The 24,278-nt window shown below is 41.5% G+C and overlaps 1 protein-coding gene across 2 annotated transcripts in view; it reads right to left on the bottom strand.

Annotated features, from left to right (window-relative positions):
- Positions 1-6,963: 6,963 nt before the first annotated feature.
- Positions 6,964-24,278, bottom strand: part of RIMKLB (ribosomal modification protein rimK like family member B) — a 95,087-nt gene continuing 77,772 nt past the window's right edge. Inside the window, exons 7-10 of one of the 2 annotated variants that reach the window (XR_006281219.1) lie at positions 19,171-23,744; positions 18,566-18,746; positions 7,401-7,480; positions 6,964-7,164 (exon numbers count right to left, since the gene is read on the bottom strand). Coding sequence is in view for 1 of the 2 variants with exons in the window: in XM_038410906.2 (XP_038266834.1) it covers positions 23,281-23,744 (464 nt within the window). In the remaining variant the exon portion in view is untranslated. The other variant, XM_038410906.2, reaches the window with a different exon arrangement.

A 24,278-nucleotide genomic window follows, 5' to 3' on the forward strand; every position in this document is an offset into this window, starting at 1 on the left:
CCACTGGTGTCGGCGCTGGTACCATGGCCTTCCCACTCTTATCGGCGCTCAGGGCCTTGGGAGGCGCCAGCCTCCTGTGCAGAGAACGACCATGCCTTCCTTTAGGCTCCGCCGGGTGCCGCACCAGGAAGGACGATCGGTGCTGGGGCCTAGATTGGCACTTCGGGGATGACAGTTTACGGTGTTTAGCCGGTGCTAGGTCTCTCGATGGCTCCGGGGCACTACGCACCGAGGAAGCCTGAGCCGGCGTCGGGCGCTCCAGGACCAGTGGCTGCAATGCGGCCTCCATCAACAGCTGCTTTAAATGAAAGTCTCTTTTTTTCCTTGTTCTTGGCTTAAATGCCTTGCAAATCCTACACCGCTCAGTCTGATGGCAATGTAGACACAAGTCGTGGGGGTCACTAACTGGTATAGATTTGTGGCATGTGGCGCAAGCCTTGAAGCCGTGGGCCTGCAGCCCGGAGCGGGTGCTGGAAGTCTCCAAGCACCTAATCACTTAAGTGTCCATAATAAAGGTATGTTAACTAACTGATAACCGCTATTCTAAAGGCTAAGGGACTGCTCTTCTGAGAGAGAGGTTGTTCCAACGTTGCTATGGACGGTAAGAAGGAACTGGAGGGGGTTGGGCTGGCAGGGGTATATATGCACAGCCCAGTAGCGCCACTCAGGGAGCCCCGCCAGCCCGACGGGAGCTGCTAAGGGAAAAAGTTTCCGATGCTCGTGCACACGTGCACCTAATGTGGAATGGACGTGAACAAGCACTCGAAGAACTGTTTATACCAGGGCTTCTCATGGGCCAGTGTGTAGTTCCCTCTCCAACCAAGGGAAGAGCACAAAGGAACACAAATAAGATGGGGCAGATGACACTCATTTATCCTAATACAGTGTAGTTGAATGGCCCTTGAACAACAGCTGACCAGTTCCTTGTGGGAGTTGGCAGAATGAAAATTTGAGAACCAAGTAGCAAGGAAAGGGTGGAGAGATCACAAAGGAATCTCTACCTCTTATGAAGCCATGGTCGCTCTCACTTTTCTCAGCACTGATGCAGTGTTCTGACCTCCCTTACTTCAGTTCACTCCATTTTGGCAGTGGACCTAGACAGCTCCATTTCACTTTACTAGCTGCTCACTGCTGCTGTATTCGGGCTTCACATTCCTACAAGGGAATGCTTAATGTCTAAATAACAAACCTGGTTTTCACTAGAAAAAGGACAATAGGCCTTTTGGGGGATTCATTTGAATATCAAAGAGTGGCTGTCAATAGCCACTGAATAACAAATATGAATAAGCCTCTGTGATTTGGAAAGGGTGGGGAAGCAGGCAGCTGAAACAAAATTGCAGAGAGCAAGTAAGGCTAGTGGGTAGGAGCTGGAAAAGAATGGGGAAAGTCCCAGAGAAATTCCGAGGAAGCTACAAAGCCACTATGCTCTGGTGGCAGCCATTCTTGATATTGATATTTGAGGGTGTTGTTTTAGGTATATGTTCCAATGCAAAATAGCTGCAGATTGCCGATACTGGTATAGAGACTCTGCATAATATTAATCACATGCCTAGCTTCCACTGACATTTAATTAACACACAAAGACCAAGAATAAGAGGCACAAATAAGCCCGGAAATCAAAGTTCTACAACAGCTGTGTGTGATTGTTATAGTGAAGGTGTGTGCAGAAGCCACTGTCTCAAGGGAAAAAAATCATCTCGACATGTATTGCAAAAGGTTTTTTGGTTAAGTCAGAGAGCTGGCTACAGATTTCACTACATGTACAAATTTGTGCACAAATCTACTAATAATTTTTTTTAATTGTTTAGTTGTGTAATGCCCTGATAGTGCAAAATCCTGTGGACGGACATTCAACATATATATAATCAGCTAATGAAACAGCCTATTTTGGGGACAGAATGAGTGATCCACAGATCTCCTTATTAAGATGATGTTTTAAAAAAGTGAATGGTACAGAGTTTAAGCATGAAGTTTCTGGTTACCAGGGAATAACGTACAGACTAACTAGTACATCCTGACTCATTGCCTCAAGGCAAACATGAGAGAACAGAGTCTCATCCCCACTCCCAAAAAGTTCATTCACTGAGTGGAGTTGAAACTGGTCAGTACTTGGAGGGGATAACTAAGGCAGTGGTTTTCAACCTTTTTTCATTTGCAGACCCCTAAAAAAATTCAGATAGAAATGCAGACCCTTTGGAAATCTTAGGCCACAAGTTGAAAACCATTGATCTAAGGGACAGCCACATAATGAAGTGGGTTACTGATTTAGTAAGGGGCACTCTTTCCCAAATCTGTGTTAAGTGGTAATCCTGGCGCTAGGGGCACTGTACAATTGGAGCAACCATCGTTGGATGAATCATAAAACACAGCCCTTCACTCAGAGATCCTATGATATTTTTCTCCAGGACCTTGTCTTCACTAGAAAAACATTTTTATTCTTCCCACACATGAGCTAGCACATGTTAACCTTGTATGAACAAAGCAGGGCAGTTGTAGTCTTAAACACAGGGAAATATGATGCTATCAATGTTAAAGGCCCAAGCATATTGATAGCACTACTGTATATAATTTAACACTGATTCTATTTGTGCACAAATCTGCTAATAATAATTTTTAATTGTTTAGTTGTGTAATGCCCTGATAGTGCAAAATCCTGTGGATGGACATTCAATATTTATGATCAGCGAATGAAACAGCCTATTTTTGGGACAGAATGAGTGATCCACAGATCTTAAAGTACTTTACATGGGCTGTCAAGTGTAATTACTAGAGCTGTCAAGTGATTAAAAAAATTAATTACGCAATTAATCATGCCATTAAATACAATACTATTTATTTAAATATTTTTGTATGTTTTCTAAATTTTCAAATATATTGATTTCAATTACAATTATATTTATTTTGATTACAAATATTTGCACTATAAAGAACAAAACACTTTTTCAACTCACCTACTACAAGTACTGTAGTGCAATCTCTATCATGAAAGTGGAACTTCCAAATGTAGAATTATGTACAATAAAAACTTACGTTCAAAAATAAAAATGTAAAACTTTAGAACCTGAAAGACCTTGTTCAGCCAACCGCTCAGAAAACAAGTTTCTTTACATTTGCAGAAGGTAATATTGCCTGCTTCTTGTTTACAATGTCACTTGAAACAGGTGTTTGTATGGCACTGTTGTAGCCGGCGTCACAAGATATTTACATGCTAGATAGGCTAAAGATTCATATGTCCCTCGATGCTTCAACCACTATTCCAGAGGATGTGTGTCCATGCTGATGACAGGTTCTGCTCGATAACTATCCAAAGCAGTGCAGACCAACGCATATTCATTTTCATCATGTCAGTCAGATGCCGCCAGCAGAAGGTTGATTTTCTTTTTTGGTGGTTCAGGTTCTGTAGTTTCTGCATCAGAGTGTTGCTCTTTTAAGACTTCTGAAAGCATGTTCCATGTCTCATCCCTCTCAAATTTTGGAAGACGCTTCTAATTCTTAAACCTTGAGTCGAGTGCTGTAGCTATCTTTAGAAATTTCACATTGGTATCTTCTTTGCATTTTGTCAAATTCGCTGTGAAGGTATTCTTAAAACAAACGTGTGCTGGCTCATCATCCAAGCCTTCTACAACATGAAATATATCACAATATGCGGGTAAAACAGAGCAGAAGACATACAATTCTCTCCCAAGGAGTTCAATCACTAATTTAATTAATGCATTATTTTTTTTTAATAAGCATCATCAGCATGGAAGCATGTCCTCTGGAACAATGGCCAAAGCAGGAAGAGGCATATGAATCTTTAGTGCATCTGGAATATAAATATCTTGCGACGCCAGCTACAACAGTGCCATGCAAACGCCTGTGCTCACTTTCAGGTGACATTGTAATTAAGTAGTGGGCAGCATTATCTCCCGTAAACGTAAAAAAAGGGTGTTTCTCTTAGAGATTGTCTTAACAAGAAGTAGGACTGAGTGGATTTGTAGGCTCTACATTTTACACTGTTTTGTTTGAGTGCAGTTATGTAACAAAAAGTTGTACTTTCATGATAAAGAAATTGCACTACAGTACTTGTAGGAGGAGGACTGAAAAATACTATTTCTTTTATAATTTTTACAGTGCAAATATTTGTAATAAAAAATATAAAGTAAGCACTGTACACTTTGTATTCTGTGTTATAATTGAAATTGATATATTTGAAAATAAAGAAAAACATCCAAAAATATTTAATAAATTTCAATTGGTATTCTATTGTTTAACAGTGCGATTAATCATGATTAATTTTTTATCGAGATTTTTTTAATCACGCGAGTTAATTGTGATTAATGGACAGCCTTAGTAATTACCCCCATTTTCCACAAGGGGAAACTGAGGCACGAAGGTATTAAATAATTTGCTTGAGATCACACAGCAAATCAGTGGCAGAGCTAGGAATAGAGCTTAAATGTCTTGGTTCCTTGCCGGATGCCCCTTCCTTCGGACCATGCTGCTCATCATGCATGGAGCAATATGATGGTAATTTTCCATGGTACAAACCTCATCTGGAAGAAATCAACAAGCTGTATGAAATCACAACAGCTCATAACCACAACTGTGTAAAGCAATCCCAGATTATACACAAAACAGTCCAGTGACCTAAATGCTGACCAAACACAGACCCCTGGAAAACACAGACCCCAGGGACCACTGTCTTTTTCAAATTTCAACACAAAGGATCCTGTGGAAAGAGAATTGTGGACCAGTTTGCAGTACAGAAAGGACTGAAAGAATTCACATAGAATGGTGACTTACTAGTTAGCCAGTTTCAGCCATCTGGGATTTTGTTTCGGGCAGCTGATCAAATTGCTGAGGCACTGCAGTCAGCTCCCACTTCAGCACATTCTTATGTACTGTTACTCAGCCCATAACAAAGCTCTGCAAAAGTATTTCAGTACGATAATTTCTATCAAATCACGCACACATTTGGACCTAGTTGGCTTCTGAAAGTCTAGATGGCAGCAGTCTGCCTCCACCTCCCGTCTATACTAGGGAGCTTGCAACAATTCCTCTCAACATGTGGACCTCATAACACAGTTCGGTGTGCCTTGGTGATCCCCAGATTGAACCTGTGTAAGGTGCTTCATATGTAGGGCTACAGTTGAACTGACATACCAGAGCAGATTGGTGGTCTATCACATCCTGTGTACTGTCAGAAGTAGCTAGGATCAAATGCTTCAGAAGGAGTAAAACCACATAATGGACTATTATGGAATAATATGCCTAAAGAAAATTTGTTCTTGACCCCAGGCACTTGGGGATTGCTTATGCCCAGAACCATTAGAGTTTATATCCTTTAGATATAAAAAGAAAAGGACTTGGGGCACCTTAGAGACTAACAAATTTATTTGAGCATAAGCTTTCGTGAGCTACAGCTCACTTCATCGGATGCATTCAGTGGCTCCTTTAGATATGTGTATCCTATCTAAACCAACTGTAGATGTTTTTATTCACATAAAACCTAATCCTTTATTGAGTCCTGTTAAGTTCTTGGCCTCAGCCTGAATTGTACTTTGAAACTAACTACTTTGACACTGCATTTTACCTGCTTACTTAGTAGTGCTTTTTGAATGAAATATATTATATTGGTACTCCCTAAAACTGCACGAGCTTCCAACCTGGTCAGATGAAAGGAGTTAGTTTTAACCTAAAAGGCTCTTTTTGTGCTTTAGGTCCTGGACAGACACCACTTCTGTGTCTCGTAACATCCTAGATGGCTGCCATCAGCTATGGCACTTGAGTTTGGCTCTAGCTTTGCATGTCCAGAAGATCTCAACAAAGGGGTATAATGTTGAATTTTGTCAATCCTTATAGTACTTTGCAAAGCCTTCTACAGTCTTTGCCCTGGCTCTTAAAGAGGAACGTGAAACTGAAGTTCTTGGCTTCTATCAGGAGGAAAGAGTTCATTGACTTTGTGTCTATTTAGATTTCTTGTAAATTTGTTTCAATCTTTATATCACACACACCTAAAACTTTCCAAAGGCAAATTATAAAGTTAGCATTAGTCCAAATGTACTTTTCTTATATAAAGAAAAGGAGTACTTGTGGCACCTTAGAGACTAACAAATTTGTTAGTCTCTAAGGTGCCACAAGTACTCCTTTTCTTTTTGCGAATACAGACTAACACGGCTGCTACTCTGAAACCTTTTCTTATATATTGTATTTTACTAATATCTTGCAGTTCCCTACCATGGTGAAATGTTCAGAAGATGCATGTTCTACATCTCAGGTTCTTTTTTAAACACACATTCCTAACTATCACATGAAATAGATATTGTAATAAGTATATGGCTACCTAGGACATTACTGTTATAAGTATTTCACTGTGACCCCTTGGAACTTCATTGCAACCATTGTGGTAAAACTCAGACCCTCCTACTTCAAAAGCACAATCTAACCATTTAAAGCATTTCCATTTGGTGTCAGCAATACATGACCTATGACACACAGCTCAGCGGTTCTGACTGGTGCACACACTCTGCCGTAGGTCATTAGGTTTTGTATTATGGTTTTATTGATTTTCATTTTAAAACTCTGCTGGAATAAATATTTTGTTTTGGTTTTTGGTTTCTTTTAAGTCACTTGTCTTATTATCTGGATTTATAGCAGAGATCTGATAAAACTGAAGATCTGATGTTTAGTTTCTAAAACATTTGGGAAAGTAAATTCATCACAACTCTACCCCATGCCCACTCCATAAAGCGTTTTGGCATCTTTCAGAATGAAACGTGCTAGGGAAATACAAATTCTCCGTCCTGTATCTTTAAAATATCCTGGAGTTAGTGACAGGTTTCTGTCTTCACTGTACCAGTGCTGTGAGGTCATCACATTTCTGATGTCAGCTGACACTGAGAAATTAATCACAAGACAGAGGAAGAGAACAATACGTTTACAGAGAAACGACTACTGAAAAGAACATCAAATTTCTGTAAGTTACAATTCACAACACTTTAATTTAGTTTTTCCATGTAACAAAGGCAGCATCACTGTGGCTGCTATCATTTCATCTCAAACTCTGGCTGTCGTCCCACTTATTCAGTTCTGCTCTCTCATCCCTTCATCATCGAGAGTAACGGAGCGAGAAAAAGTATTCCCATAAAGGGGAAAGAAAGATCTCTTGCCGCTTCACAATGCCTAGAGAAATAAACCACAGAAAATCAGTCTCCTTCATGAGAATATACAATCAGAAATTCAAGCAGGCATCACAAAAACTACCACCACCAATTGGCAGTCTTAGAAGACATGCCAAGAACTAAATAGGCCATGGAGACCAAAACTCCCCTCTTGACCTTAAGGAAGGTCCCTCCAGCTCAGGGGGTGAGGAGCAGTAGAGGCTATGTGCCCTGAGGGAGAAGTTTGACCACTGATACCTGTGTGTTGCCTGTCCTATGGATAGAGGATTTCAATCTCTGGGGCTGCTGATCCAGCACCTTTCACCAGTATTACATTCCTGCAGAAATATTTCATATGGAGAGAAATGTGTGTAAAATGTCTACCAGAGTCAAACTGCAACCTCTCTCTCTCTCTCTTCCCAGCTCTCCCACTGACAAAGCCTTGGAATCTGCCACATGGAAGACAAACATTTCTGGCATTCAGGGAGGGGCACAAAGCCTCCTACAACAGATTGTGATTTTGGGCTACTGCTCCCATATGCTGCCCCACAGATGGGCAGGAAAGGTAATTAGAATGATGGTGTTGGTTCTATCATCCTTGTGTTTGTCAGATGGATAGGGCCGTATGGTGTTCTCACTCCCCTGAAGAAACTTAAGCAATTCATCTTGAGTGTCTTCCTAAAGCATCTAGAGTATATTGCAAGTTGTGTGCATAACATACAACAGCAGAAAAATGTCAATACCTGGACAGAGCGGAGACTGACTGACACAGTATTCCACACCAAAGTGGTGACGAAGAAAAACTTTGCACAAGGATACTGGGGGAAATCCAATTCTTATAAAAATGGCAATGAAGTCTTTAAGGTATAGACAGAGCCAGTGCTGTCTTCCCATCCCCCACCAAAGACATCCTGCCATCACTAACCATCTTGGCCTCTACCCCACAACTGCATTAAGGCATTGAAAAGTGGAGCTAGTACATGTATATACCAGTACTACCCATTCCCCTCTCTCTGCTGAAGTTTTAGGTATCTGGGCTCATGGAGCTGTGCTCCACAGCACTTCCTGCTTATTTATTTATCTAGGTAATAAGAATATGAATAATATGCACTTCTACAACTCCTCCCTTCCAAGAATCGAAGTGCTTTACAGGCATTAATGAATTAAAGCCTCACAACACCCCCATGAGGGAAGTCAGTATGCTCAATTTCCCCCCATGCTGCTTTTGTGAATAATGGAGGAAGCCTGCATGGTGAAATTGAATGAATTCCTCAAGGTGGCAGCAAGTTTGTGGCAAGGGCAGGAATAGAACCCAGGATTTCTAACTCCCAGTCCAAGTAATTTAACCATAATAGCATCCTTCTCCTTGTCAAATTCAAATTACCACACAATTTTCCAAAGACTCCGCCATATAATACAAAGAGTTCATATGATGGACTCAGAACAAAAATCCCTCGGAACAGTAACTATACAAATCTTTTTATGTTACCATAAAACAGTATCTATTATCAACTAGATTCTAGTTTGCTGCCCAACCACAAAATATAGGTCCGTCTCATACTGCCCTAGTTTAACCCAAGGATTTAACATTGCTACATAAATGCAGTGTATCTATAAATGAAATAACGGTACAGGACCACAGGAAAAAAATCATGAAAAAAATAATTGGAGGTCAGAAAGCAGCTGCCATTTTCTGCAGCAGTTATGTACTATTAGTGCTCTGCAAATTCAAAGAAAGGTTTTTGTAGTGCGCCCCAAAACAGAACTCTCCCTTACCATCATGCTGAGCATGGTATAAATATGCAGGCAGACTGAATAAAGACTGGATCCAACCACCACCTCTTTCCCTTTGTGGAATAAGTCTGAGCGTTCACAGGGGGGAGAAGAGAGTCTAAATGACAGTATTTTAAAGGATATGCCTAGACTATTATAAAAGGTGTATTTTTAAAACATTAGCTAAATATTTTAAAACTCTAGAGTTGACCAGGAAAGCTGTATTTTAATAGGTGTTAAAACCCCTCCTGGGAGTTTCCCTCAACCAGCTAACATGTTAAAATACAACTTGCTTGCTCTACAGACATTTGAAAATACCTTATTTTAAACATTTTAGCTAACATTAAAAAAAACACCTTTAATCGTAGTCTAGTCAAACCCTAGAACTAAAATTCACTGGTAGGTAGGTTTTGGCTAGGTACCCGTTCAGTCTAATCCTCCCCCCTCCTCGATCTCAACTCTCAACAGCAGAGGGCTTTCTGCAGCCAGCCATTCTTTTAGTAAGACATATACACAACCACACCAGGAAGCTATAAAAAGCCAGCCACAAAGGATGCAGTTATTCAAGGCAGGCAGCACTTTCAACTTCCCCCTCCTTCCGTTTCTCTTCCTCCTTTACTAAACAGCAGATCTGATCCTCTCCCAGCAATATCAATGAGTGCATGATTGGAACCAGACTAGATGGAACCTGCCTTTTATTTTACAGGCAAAATTACTGCTTACCAAAAACGCAGCTATGTTCCCCTCCCCCTTCCCACTCTGCTCCCTACAGGAGAGAAATTCCAGAGACTGGGAACGGGCAATGAAGTGACAAAACCATCGCTCTCCCACCCCCCAGGCACTTTGCTCTTAGGAACAGTGCTACACAAAGAGAAACCTCTGCATATCATAGTGATGCTATTTCTGTCTTTCTTATGCCGTAACTTGCCACCAAATCAGAAATGGACAATACCACCAAATAGATATAAGGGATGAAACCCACTGATATCTTTTTACGAAACCTTCTTCTGGGAAAGTGTTCAATCTACTGAGCCTCTGCCATACTGTTCCTCTCTGTCACTTAAATACTTTGGCAACACTTGCATCGCTTGTCATGCCATTAAAGAGAGTTTTGATTTGCTATCAGAAACTGTCCCCACTCCCTCTCTGCCCCCCATCCAGCCCCTGCATTTTTTTCTGATATGCTATAGAGGAGAGGAAAAAAAGAAGGCTTCTGAAGAGAACAAAAGGAAAATGGAGAAATACCCTGACAATGCCCTGCCTCAGCAAAATGTAAATGCCACTCTTTGTCCCAGCCTAATCCACGCTGGCAGGGCTGGGGGGGGAAGGGGGGCAAGGGCTGGGGTGACAGGGGAGGCTGAAGCCCCTCCCCTTTTCATTAATGCACCTCCTCTTCCACCCCCCTTGGACTCTGAAAAGAAATACAAGCCATTCCACTCCCTTCTTGGATCTCTTTACCAGTGGGGGTTGCAGCAAACACAGGGCACTCTGCTCTGTGCTGCATCTGGTGGGGAAAGTAGACTGGATAGACATTAAAAGAAAAGGAGTACTTGTGGCACCTTAGAGACTAACATTTATTTGAGCATAAGTTTTCGTGAGCTACAGCTCCCTTCATCGGATGCATTTGGTGGAAAATACAGAGGGGAGATTGTGTGTGTGTGTGTGTGTGTGTGTGTGTGTGTGTGTGTGTGTGTGTGTGTGTATCACACACACACAGAGAACATGAAACAATGGGTTTTATCATACACACTGTAAGGAGAGGTTTCAGAGTAGCAGCCGTGTTAGTCTGTATTCGCAAAAAGAAAAGGAGTACTTGTGGCACCTTAGAGACTAACAAATGTATTAGAGCATAAGCTTTCATGAGCTACAGCTCACTTCATCCGAGGAATGCATCCAATGAAGTGAGCTGTAGCTCACGAAAGCTTATGCTCTAATAAATTTGTTAGTCTCTAAGGTGCCACAAGTACTCCTTTTCTTACTGTAAGGAGAGCAATCACTTAAGATGAGCCATCACCAGCAGCAGGGGGGGAGGGAGGAAAACCTTTCATGGTGACAAGCAAGGTAGGCTATTTCCAGCAGTTAACAAGAACATCTGAAGAACAGTGGGGGTGGGGGGGAGAAATACGAAATGCATCCGATGAAGTGAGCTGTAGCTCAGGAAAGCTTATGCTCTAATAAATTTGTTAGTCTCTAAGGTGCCACAAGTACTCCTTTTCTTCATGGGGAAATAGTTTTACTTTGTGTAATGACTCATCCATTCCCAGTCTCTATTCAAGCCTAAGTTAATTGTATCCAGTTTGCAAATTAATTCCAATTCCACAGTCTCTCGTTGGAGTCTGTTTTTGAAATTTTTTTGTTGAAGGATAGCCACCCTCAGGTCTGTAATCGAGTGACCGGAGAGATTGAAGTGTTCTCCAATTGGTTTTTGAATGTTATAATTCTTGATGTCTGATTTGTGTCCATTCATTCTTTTACGTAGAGACTGTCCAGTTTGACCAATGTACATGGCAGAGGGGCATTGGTTGGCACATGATGGCATATATCACATTGGTAGATGCGCAGGTGAACGAGCCTCTGATAGTGTGGCTGATGTGATTAGGCCCTATGATGGTGTCCCCTGAATAGATATGTGGGCAGAGTTGGCTACGGGCTTTGTTGTAAGGATAGGTTCCTGGGTTAGTGGTTCTGTTGTGTGGTGTATGGTTGCTGGTGAGTATTTGCTTCAGATTGGGGGGCTGTCTGTAAGCAAGGACTGGCCTGCCTCCCAAGATCTGTGAGAGTGATGGGTCGTCCTTCAGGATGGGTTGTAGATCCTTGATGATGCGTTGGAGAGGCTTTAGTTGGGGGCTGAATGTGATAGCTAGTGGCGTTCTGTTATTTTCTTTGTTGGGCCTGCCCTGTAGTAGGTGACTTCTGGGTATTCTTCTGGCTCTGTCAATCTGTTTCTTCACTTCAGCAAGTGGGTATTGTAGTTGTAGGAATGCATGATAGAGATCTTGTAGGTGTTTGTCTCTGTCTGAGGGGTTGGAGCAAATGCGGTTATATCGTAGAGCTTGGCTGTAGACAATGGATCGTGTGATATGATCTGGATGAAAGCTAGAGGCATGTAGGTAGGAATAGCGGTCAGTAGGTTTCCGATATAGGGTGGTGTTTATGTGACCATCGCTGCTTAGCACCGTAGTGTCCAGGAAGTGGATCTCTTGTGTGGACTGGTCCAGGCTGAGGTTGATGGTGGGATGGAAATAGTTGAAATCATGGTGGACTTCCTCAAGGGCTTCTTTTCCATGGGTCCAGATGATGAAGATGTCATCAATGTAGCGCAAGTAGAGTTGGGGCATTAGGGGACGAGAGCTGAGGAAGCGTTGTTCTAAGTCAGCCATAAAAATGTTGGCATACTGTGGCGCCATGCGAGTACCCATCGCAGTGCCGCAGATTTGAAGGTATACATTGTCCCCAAATGTGAAGTAGTTATAGGTGAAGACAAAGTCACAAAGTTCAGCCACCAGGTTAGCCGTGACATTATCGGGGATAGCGTTCCTGACGGCTTGTAGTCCATCTTTGTGTTAGACGTTGTTATGCAAAAAATGAAAAACAAACATTAATTTAATCCCCAGTTTTCTTGCATCTCAGAAATCTTTGCTGAACACCTAAAATGGCTACCTCAAGCCTTGCCTTTGTGAGTAAGGCTCACATTTCTATACCCCTACCTCCCCAATTCAACTACCAAGATCAACTGGAGATGCCTTATGAGTAGGGCCCTACCAAATTCATGGCTGTGAAAAACGTGTCATGGACCATGAAATCTGATCTTTTGTGTACTTTTACCCTATACTATACAGATTTCATGGAGACCAGCGTTTCACAAACAGGGAGTCCTGACCCAAAGGGGGGCGGTCTGATATTGCTACCCTTACTTCTGACCTGCCTTCAGAGCTGGATGGTTGGAGAGCGGCGGTTGCTGGCTAGAAGCCCAGCCCTGAAGGCAGTGCCCCACCAGCAGCAGTGCAGAAGTAAGGGTGGTAATACCATACCATGCCATCTTTATTTATCTGCTGCTGCTGGCAATGACACTGACTTCACATCTGGGCTCCCAGCCAGCAGCCACTGCTCTCCAGAGGCCCAGCTCTGAAGGCAGCACCGCCGCCAGCAGCAGCACAGAAATAAGGGTGGCAATACAGCGACCCCCCTACAATAACCTTCCGACCGTCCCTGCAATCTCCTTTTGAGCCAGGACCCTTACAGTTACAACACAGTGAAATTGCAGATTTAAATATCTGAAATCATGAAATTTAAGATTTTTTAAATCCTATGACTGTGAAACTGACTAAAATGGACCACGAATTTAGTAGGGCCCTAGTTTTGAGACTAACGTTTTTGGTTAGGGGACTGACTATTACCTGCCCTCCTCACGCCTCTTGGTAGCCTCAGGGTAAAACTCACACTCAGGGTAAAAAATTGTCATTTTACTACGAGAAACATAGCAGCATTTTTAACCAGAATGACCATCTGTCTCCATGGACAGGAGCTGTGCTGGTTTCTACACCATGCCCATCCCCAGGTCCACTGCAACACTCAGTTTTTCTCCTCCATCTTGTGAAGGCTAAAAAGCCTTTTCCACAGGAGAGGAGGGTGGGTATGTTTCTTATTTTCTTCCTCTCAACGGACAGATGGGGAGTGCTAAAGCTGAGCAAGTTCCATTTTACCGTCTTGACTCCACTGCTGCTGAAACATTCACTTATGCTTTTGACTCTGCTTGCCTTGACTATCACAATCTGCTCTCTGGCATTTCAGTCTCTTAACTCTAAATACAAAAGCCTTCTTCTCTACAGCTCCTGCCATTTAGAACAACATTTGTGTATCACTCCACTGACCAGAACTCTCTTTACAAATCTCTACTCAAAACACCTTTCCAATTTGCACCTAGACCTTAGTTTCTTGTGCCCTCTGAAATAACCTCGGATCAAATCGTGCTTACTTCCCACACAATAAGTACTCCAGATGGTTTTAATGGGACTACTCAGATAAGTAAAGAAAACAGGATTTTGCCCTTAGTATTTAACCAAGCATAATATTTAAGTGCAAAGTGAACAGGGGATAGTCTTACTGAAGAAAAAAGGGACAACAGTATATTATTCACTGTATGCATTTTAATCACATCCAAGTAACATTTCTGCCATATCAATGTGCTATAACCGCAAGAACCTTCTTTCGGACTTTAAGACATTCTGGTGGGACAAACAGCAGAACAGTCTGTCTTGCCAGTTAATAACAGAGCTATTTTAGAAGGCAGGTTGCACATTTTACAAGTTACTTCTAAGGTACTTGATTTAGAAGCCAAATGCAGTGAGGTATGCTGTAGATTTACAAAGTGTTCATTATAACTAAAGGGTCATACATTTTGTTGCTTCTGAGGGCTGAGTGTATTGCACAAACCAGGTTCTCCTTGTAGCCCCTTAGTCCCCATAAACTACCTGTGTGCCACCCTCTCTATTTCAGGTACTCCCTGTAACCCTCATGAGCTCCTCCCTCTATTCCAGGGGCAAGGTGTGCCGTGCCCCCCCCCCCATTTCTTTTCTTTCTGTCTGGGAGGAAGACAGACAGAAACATGGATGCCATCAGGCTGAGTGTTAGACTAGGTCTACATTGCGCAACTTACAGAGGCACAGCTGTGCTGCTAAAGCCTTGCGCTGTAAAGCATGCAATGTACCTGCTCTTTGTCAGCAGGAGAGCACTCTCCTGGAGAGAAAACAAAACCACATCCAACAAGGGGCAGTAGCTTTGTCAGCAGGAGAGCATCTCCCACCAACAAAGCGCTGTCCACAGCGGTGCTTTTCATTGGTAAAACTTTTGTTGGTCAGGGGGGTGTTTTTTCCCCTCACCTGAGTGACAAAAGTTTTACTGACAAAAGTGCAATGTAGACATAGCCTTAGACCTTGCTTTGCATAGCCAATGAATAGGTAGTTTCCAGTAAGTATCTTTCACTTCTGTCTTCCATGAAGACCACACAATATCCTTTCCACTGTATTTCTAGGGTGTCTATCACATACAGTATTCTAAGTATCATAACATTTACATAGTTATATGGAGAGTGGATTTTATAATGACCTCTGCTCTTCACCTCTTCCTAGCTCAATAGCTTTTTGATTACCATGTTGGGTTTGTTTTTGTTGCTGTATTAATTCCTTATATCCTGTTATTATATAAAACTTTTTGATATTCTATATAACAAGTATAATCAGACAGGTGGGTTTTTTTAAATGAATTCCATCACTGATTTTAAATATTTGGAAGCCTTTTTCACATTTCACATTGTAAGCAATTTAACTTTTTGCACTTCACTTACCAATTTGACTTACTGAACTAGATCAAGACTAGGTGGGTGAGGCAGTATCTTTTATTGGACCAACTTCTGTTGGTGGAAGGGACAAGCTTTCAAGCTACATGGAGATCTTTTTGAGGTCTGGGGAAGGTAACCAGAGTGTTCAAGTTAAATACAAGGTGGGACAAACTGTTACACATAAGGGTTTGCCAAGTGTTGTAGGAGACCACTTAAAATGAAGTGGGAAATTAACACGTCTGCAGTCATAGGACAAAGGAAGGTTGTTGGCAACAAGGTATGTTAGAAATTGTTATGCGTCATAAAATCAGTGTTTCTGTTATGTCCATGGTTTTTGTGTGTCTAGCAGAGTTACAAAGTTACCTTCCCAGGTTCATCTTTTGAAGATGCTTTGCAGGTTTCCTTTGAGGAGAGGACTCGTATCCTAGGACCAATATGGCTACAACAACACTGAACCTGATGGGTTAGTTTCAATTTATATTCACATGCAGCAGTACAATGGTAGAGAGGACAGTGTAAATCCCAAGGAGATGACGACGACGACGACTTCTTATTTATTATTATTAATAAAGTATCATGGAAAATATTTCTACTCACATTAAGATTTTGAAAAATATTTTTCTAAGGAAATAATGCACTGAGCTGACTAGTACACCCACCACTGCTCTATACTGGCTGGAATCAGAATGGCTTCACTGTGTCAACCTCTACCCTGCTAATGGAATGTCCTTCAGTTCAAGCAGCTGAGCCCTGTGCATTTACTGAAGGACGATCTCCGCTGTTGCTGTGAAATTTTGAGTGGCCACGGTGTGCAGAAAAGTGACAACTGTGGCATCCTAGGCAGCACTGACTTGGACTATAAAACTAAGATACACAGCTAGTTGCATGCTACACAATATGCAGTTAATGCTCCCTACATACACTAAATGGATGAAAACTTGTCAGAATAGTACGATGAGAGCACTTGAGATTAAAGAGGTGACTGATTTTAACGTACATAGGAAAGTATTTTGGGGGAGGAAATGCTAAATATATTTATCAAGTGGTGTTTGTTATTATAGATTAATACTCAGAAAAATTCCAGAAAGGAATATATATAAAGTGAATAGCACACAGAGTAGCTAAGCATATTGGCTATGAGTCTTCTGGTTTCAGGGCTGATCACTGGCTGGGGGTCAGGAAGAAATTTTCTCCACATTTGACAACAAGTAGTATTATGGGGGCTTATGTCTCCCTGTGAGATATCCAAGTGTTAGCCCACGTCAGAGGCAGCTGGAAGTGGGATGCTGAATGTCAGATGACACCAGTCGAGAAGGGCCAAGGTGCTCATTCTACTATGATAATTCCTATGATGGGTAAGAATTGAGTAAAACCACACTCACCATTCAAAGTGACAGTTCAAGGACTCTGCCTCTCTCCTCTGTCCCCCTTACTTCAGTTAACATTTTGCAATCCATCTCTCCTTGAATTGTAGGTTTCGCAGGTCCCAGCCACATTAGTTCCTTCTTCTGCTACTGCCACCTACCAGTTTTATTATTCTGTTGCAGCAGAAGGGCATATAGAAGAAGTTCTTGTTCAGCACTCACATAATTACACAATAGGGATCCTTTTGTCTAAGTTGCCAAGACTTATTCAAGTTTCTCCAACATCCTCCCCTCACCCAACACACTTTGCAAAGCACTGGACACAAGCAAGATTAGTATCAGGCTTTGAAAGCCATTCCAGCAACAAGGGAGGGGCAGGAGAGTAGAGGATTGAGACATCAGCTTCAGTGGACTGAAAGAGATTTTCTTTTCTATGCTTCCCACCAAAGACTGTTTATAAACACTCACAGGGCTTAACGTTTTCTACCACCAAGAAAACTTTGAAGAAATATGTTAACTGTGGGTCTGAGTGCAAAGTCTAGAGGCAAGTTCAGATCTGGTTAACTTAAGGTGATGGGGGAAGAAGGAGGGTTCAGACCTATCTTTAAAAAGTATTAGAAATCCGCAGATCTTTCCGCAAAACAGAAGACACCCAGCCACATGCCTGAAAGCCTACTGTGTCTTTCAGCAGCTGATTCACAAAAATATACACAAATAAAGGAATAGGCCTGCCCAGTGGTGAGACGAGAGAAGTGGGCGTGTCTGAAAGGAAAAAGCATTGGAAATGTGAGTATAACAGGTCTGTACAATTATCTTGCATGTGAAATTAAAGGCACAAATTCTACACTCTGTTATACCAGTGAAAATCTGGTCATTTCACTGATACTTCAGATTAGCATAACAGAGCAAAATTTGGCTCTATCTAAAATTACTTCCCCCCCACCATCTTGTTCTGAGTATTGCTGCTCACACAAGCTGAATATACCAGCACTGTTCTTTTCTAGAGCACAGAGGAAACAAACTGAGATGGTCACAAGTCAAATTTTTTTAATGCTTACGAAGATCGGAGTTATTCACATATACAGAAGATCTTCAAAAGGGCAAGAGTACCTAGAAATAAATTATACGAGGGAGCACTTGTAAGCCAGCCTGAAGTGTCATACTCGCCCTGCTCAGAAACGCCCTCCAATACCCACTTCACCTCTTTGCTTACACCTGTAGAACACGGAATCTCCTAGCCCACAAAGGATTTGGGAGGTTACACTGTCAACAACTGCAAAGTGCGTTGAGATCAGTGAATGTGAGGTACTACAGAAGGGCAAATTATTTATTGGTCCTTGGATATTATAGTTAGGGGGATCATTAAAAATGCCCAAAACATATACAGTCAGCCCAGATGTAGTTCTATTTAGCAGAGGTATTCTCCCATTTGCCATGTCCCCCATATCTGCAAAATTTTAACCCTAATCCAACCTTTTTAATACTAGTTTTCCATACCTTTCAACTCCCAATTGATGCTGTTAAACTTTGTGCTCACCGTGCACCTGGGAAGCACCATAACCCTGTGAAAACTTAAGCCAGAATACCATATTGGAAGGAAAAAGTAGAGAGATACACAGAGGATGGTCAAATTTGTGTAGTTAGACATCATCCCTCCAATCATTCTGACACAGCAGTGGTATTTAAGCCACCCTCACAGTGGCTCACCTGAGCACATTAAGAGAGAAACCCCGAAAAATTTCTTAAAATCTATCTTGTACAAGTGGGGGTGGGGAAAAGAAGGAAAGTAGGATTTGCTCTCTAAGCTTCATTACTGAGGACATCCTTTGAGAAGCTTCATCAAACTAGTGGGTGGATGGTGGAAAATGGGAAGGAAGAAAGGCAAACACGTGAGGGTTGAAAAAAGAAAAGAAAAGAAAAGAAAAAAAGAGCAGAAAGAGTGAATTTACCTGCCAACAGGTCGGTTTTGGATGCCACCAAACTGCTGCGTTTACTGTTTTACCAGCTTGCATTACTGGGGAGAAAAGTTTAGGAAGGAACATTCTCAAGGACTTTTCATAAGCTCTCACTCTTGCCATCAGAAAGGGGAGAAGGGAAGTTTTTCTCTGGATTGTTTGACTTTTTTGGCTCCTGAAAAGTTTTGCAAAGAACAGTAAGAAAGTGCAAACTGTTAGAACACATCTTTTTTAAAGAAAAAAAAGAACACACACACACACACACACAATAGAACAATTTCAGTTAAACAAAATTACAATGCCCACCCAAAACCCACACTTCACTTTCTGACGTTGGTTTAAACAAATGAAAAAAACCCGAACATTTCAACTGAAAATTGGAACACAAGGGGTTTGGAGATTACCAACAGTAGGCTAAGATCCACCATCGGAACACTCTCCAAGGTCAAGAGAGACGTAAAAGAAAAACAAAACAAAACAAATGGAAAAGGCAGCAAACACTTGGTTATAAATCCTGCAATGTGTTAACATTTTAAAGGAATTCCTAGAACAGTGAAAAATTAAAAATGAAGAAAAAAAACAGTAGCAGCAGAGGTTACCTGTCTGAGCACCTACAATTCCATAGAGAACAGGAGTGGGTCGTGTGTCTCACACCAGCCATAAAGCCCATAAACCTTCTCAAAAAGAGCGAGCCATGAGAAAGATATTGTACACACGGGTTGCTTTCACAAAGTCTCTCTAAGCCCGTGAGGCCCCTTACATATTTAACCAAATAGGGCTTTTTGCATTTGAGGAAAAAGAGAGGAGTTTTAGAAAGAGTTACTGATATCACATGTGGGATTTAAAAGTCCAGTGCAACATTTGAAGAAATGTCCTCTTTTTTTTTTGGCCAACATAAACAGTAGTTCCAGAGGCGTTTCCTGGGCAGATATCACACATGAAAGACTGCAAATGTGAAGCAGGAGGGGGAAAAGCCATCAAAGCATGACCACATAGCTCAGAGGGGGTGGAACACCAAAAAAAATAAATAAATAGTCCATGTGTATACAGAGCATCACTCTTCCATCACGTGTTACAGATGAGGCATTGTAGCATTCCAGAGAGGGATGATTTTATAAAACACATCAAAAAAATTAAAAAAATACTTAATATACAAAGCCATACAGACAATTTAGAATTAAACATGGTAAACAAAGAATTTTAAACATGTGACCAAATCACACAGCAGAAAAATTCACAACTCCCCTTCCCCCCAAATCACTGTTACAAACAAGATGACAAATTCCATCAGGTTTAAATTAAGAAAACTTATTTCTGCAAACAAAAGTTTCTGCTTGGCTCACTCAAATTTCTCTCCCCTCCCTTAAAAAAAAAGATATATATATTAACAACACATGCACCACCATTATCTGTATCAGCCCTTTTTTTAAAAATCCTCAGTGTATCTTGATTACGTGCCCTTTCCAATATAAGCTTCCAAACCAGAATACGACAGGTAATGTTAGCTCTATTAAGGCAGTAGAATATGGAAAGCGTTCTTTAGGATGTAGAACTGAAGAGAGCATAACACATAGTGCTGAGCTATATAGTGTTTAGATGTGATGGGAGGCTTGATTTTTTAGTTGTATTACAGGCATACATGTGAAACCCATTTTTTCTTCCCCACTATATACATCTCACTGACCACGAGACAATGGGTAGGTTGCGGGGAGGAACCTACAAGATTGATTCAAATAGACAAAGCTTTGAATCCTCAGCAAGGCTTTCCGTAAGCAGTATCAAGAATTACTGTCTACATTAGTGTGTCTAAAGTTTTAACTCCTGATCCTCCCCCATAACAAGCACTACCCATAAACTTTTCTCCAATCTTGCAAAAGAAGCACCAATCTCACAAAAGGATCTCATCACAAGGGAGCCAGCCACAACACAATACCCTTCTGTCCATTTGCTTGTGTGTTTCAGAATAAAAGTATGTGTACCTCTTCTCAAATCTGTATTACTCTGAAGTGTGAGTAGGAAATTCTAAAGGCGAGATGCATTAAGTCGTCCCTGCTGCCATAGCCTCTTTCCCTCAAGCAATGTGGGGACTCAAAACAGCTCAGATCATATAGCTGTTAGCAGCCTCTTTCCAATAAGTTATCTTTGCAAACTGTGACAGTAGTGCAGAGGCCCTAGCTGATTACTTCCAGCTGGCATGGAGCTGACTTGTCCACCCTCCCTCACTTATATCCCACACAGGTGCTCACAGTGTGTATATTAAAGTAGGGCTGGAAACTGCAGGCTCAATCAGGGGCTCAAAGGGAATACAGAACACTATTTAAAAAACAGCTCCTTAGTAAGCAGATGAGGGAAGACGAGCCTGTGAGGAGGCAGAGCTTTCCCACCCTGTAATTAGAAAGTTGGGTTGGATGTAACCTGTACTGGGGAGTATTGATTTTTTTATACAAGGGAAAACCTTTTTGTTTTCTTTTGTTATAATCTGTGCACTTGAAGGTTCAGGAATAAAACTTCAGAGATGACCTTGACTGTTGAAACGTCTTTTGTTGCTGGATCATCTGGATCACTCCATCAGCTAACATCAACAATCAACCTTCCACTTGTTTTTAATAATAATATTTAATTCTACAAAAACCCCTCATTTTATTACATTCCTTTTTAAAATTAAAAAAACTGTACAAATAAGCATGATCAAACCTCCATGAAAGCAGGTTAATACTGTTCTGTTTATTGCCTCTTGAAGTCTCTCTCCGTAGTGTCCATGAGTTGTGTTTGTTTAAGATCCGAGCGAGCGACGGTAAAGCAGCAGAGCAGCGGAGAGGTGAGGAGGGGCCACAGGGGTAGGAAGCGCAGAGCCTCAGCGGATACATGGGACATGCTCCTTTAAAGTATCCAGATAACAGCAGCATTGCACACACACAAACACCCCTCCAAACCCTCTTTTCACAAAACCGTCTTTCAGTCGCAAACATTTTACTTTTTTTCCCCCTAAAAAGAGGCGCGCATATATATATCTATATAGATATATATCTATATCTATATATATCTATAGTTCCAGTGCTTTATGAACCCAGAAGGAGGGAAGGAACAGGGAGGAGGTGAGGAGGAGGAAGATGGGGACTTCAAAATGGACCCAACACTGCTGTTTTGGTTCTTTGTTTCCCAAAACGGCTCAAATTGAATGAGAAAACACACAGCCAGAAGGACTGAGGAAAGAAAATCGGTCAGCCTGAAAAAATGAAACTGAACAGCCCCAAACCAAAAATAAATAAATCATAGCACACACACATACACAGGGTCCAGGATCCATCTATTCATTGCTTATGGCCCTTTTATATTTTTATTCTAGCTGAGCCTTTTTTTTTTTTTCTTTAAATCTGCTGCATAGTTTCCCAAAGCCAAGAACTGTGTATTTTTCCCCTGGATCCATGTTTTGGAACTCAGCTGACATCAGAGTTTTCCACATTGAAAATGTCTAAATACAAGCCTAGTAATAATGGTAACGAACGAACTTCAGCTTTATCCTAAATGTCTGAGGTTTCAACCAACCTTTTCCCTCCTCCACACCCTACCACATTTCCCCGAAAAAAAATGACAAAAATAAAAGAATGATTTACAGGCTTCAAGTCAGCGTTTTGTTAAATAGTTTGTGGTGTTCTCACTTTGGCTACTGTTAAAGATGCAGGCATAGAGAAGGGTGTGTTGGACTAGCATGTATTAAAAAAATGGAACATTAACATAGCATCTCTCTCTCAAAGACTAAAACACTAACAAATACAAGTCAATGCACATTTGTTTTAAACTAGTGTAATTCTTTTTCACATTGGATTAAACATTATTTTGTACACCGAACATTACAATGCTGTTTATCTCTTCCAATCGTGCAAAAATAGTTAAAACATGCCACTTCTGCCATAAATGAGAACATGACTGATTCCTCTACACACCTGTCCCAGGATTTAAAATGATAAAAAAACCCACAAATTTAAAAAACATCCCCCCCCAAAAGCTTTATAAACAAATATGGACACATTTTAGTGGACACATGCCAGTTAATACTGAGATGGCAGAAGTCGCAGGTTTGTACTGAAAGCTCAAGTTTCCTGTCCCTGCCCCATCACTTAAGGCCAGATCCTGCAAGGTCACAATGGGCTGATTTTAAGAGATGCTGAACTTTCACAGCTCCCACTTATGTGAATGGGAACTGCAGATGCTCAGCACCTTTGAAATATCAGACCTTAAGCACCCTCAGCTCTCTTGGAAACTAAAGGCACTCAAGCAATTCACAAGATCAAGCTCTTAAAGAGGCAGGAGAGAGTTCACTGCTGCATTAGTTCACAGATACTTTTGGAGAATTGCAAGATAGCATTCCAGAACCAGAAGTGTGAATTGCACTATAATATTTCCCCATCAATACATATGTTCTGTGATAAGCTTGGGACCACAGCTGCACATAAATAAAATCCCCACATGGATTTGAACTGGGTATCACTGACTAGAGATTGGCTGCCAAAAAATGAAACCAATCATAAATTCTGGAGGATTAAAAAGTAAGAGCAGCAATCAGAGAATATGCACCTTTTAATCTCACTTTTTTGATTAATTCCCTCCCCACTCCATTCATCTCCCTGAGCTTCTCTGATAAACAGCATTGCAAGTTGGTTTAAAAAAAATTTACAAGAGTTTTGTTGGTAATGTATTTACACGTGGCATCATTCCACAAGGAGTTTGATCTCATTGGCTAATAGCTGGTTCATGTTGAATAAAGCCCCCGGGAGCTTGGTGAGCAACTCTCTCTCCGTGGTCTCAGGGTCGCTGTCGACAGAGCTGGAGCTAGCACTCATATTGTCGACAGCGGCACTAGCTGGAGGGCCCAGCTCTGGCTCGCTAGTCTCGCTGGCCGTGGACACCACAGAGAGCAAGGACATACGCCGCGTCAAGCGACCGGGGGGAAGGAGAGAAGCGGCATAGTCCGCTATGATACCAGCTACATCTAGATTACAAGCCTTGTCAAAGGCAATGAAACCTACATTTGCATTGGCCTCACAGACGTAGAACGAGCCATCATCTTTCATCAGTAGGTCGATGCCACACACGTCCATCCCCAGGATGTTTGACACCTGGACTGCCAGCTGCTTGCCTTGTTCACTCAGTGAGCACATCATCCCTACACCGCCTGACAAAAGGGAAAATAAGGGTCAGCCCTCAGGCTGCGATCTGGTCAAATGTCACCTGCTGAGCATGGTAGGTAGGGATGGCTCAAGTTCTTGGATGGGAAACATCCAAGGCAAATCCAGAGTGCTGCAGGGAAGGGTGTGACCACTTTTGGTCAGGAAGGATATCAACACATTTTTTATTTGTACGGGTGTTAAAGCTGACCTGCAAATTAAAAAAAAAAGCCATGTGTCTGTTTTGCTTCTTTGTTCCGTTAGAAAGTGGTCTGACACAGTGTCATCCCTCTGCCCCCCACCTAAGAGCATTGCTTGCTTCTCCTATTAGCTACTCAGATCTTTGCTATGCTGGAAGACTATGGTAACTGAAGAATTAGTGATATGACATCAAAAAAGATAAGCCTGAAAGCTAAGCAGTTGAGGAAAATGAATTTTTAGTTTTCCTTGTTAACATTTAACACAGACTATTCTTAAAAATTAGATTGACCTAACTACATCAATGAAAAATTTTGCATCCTGTCCTACATATTTAGCGTGAC

The sequence above is a fragment of the Dermochelys coriacea genome, chromosome 1 (genome assembly GCF_009764565.3).
Source record: "Dermochelys coriacea isolate rDerCor1 chromosome 1, rDerCor1.pri.v4, whole genome shotgun sequence".
In the NCBI taxonomy this organism is placed as follows: domain Eukaryota; kingdom Metazoa; phylum Chordata; order Testudines; family Dermochelyidae; genus Dermochelys; species Dermochelys coriacea.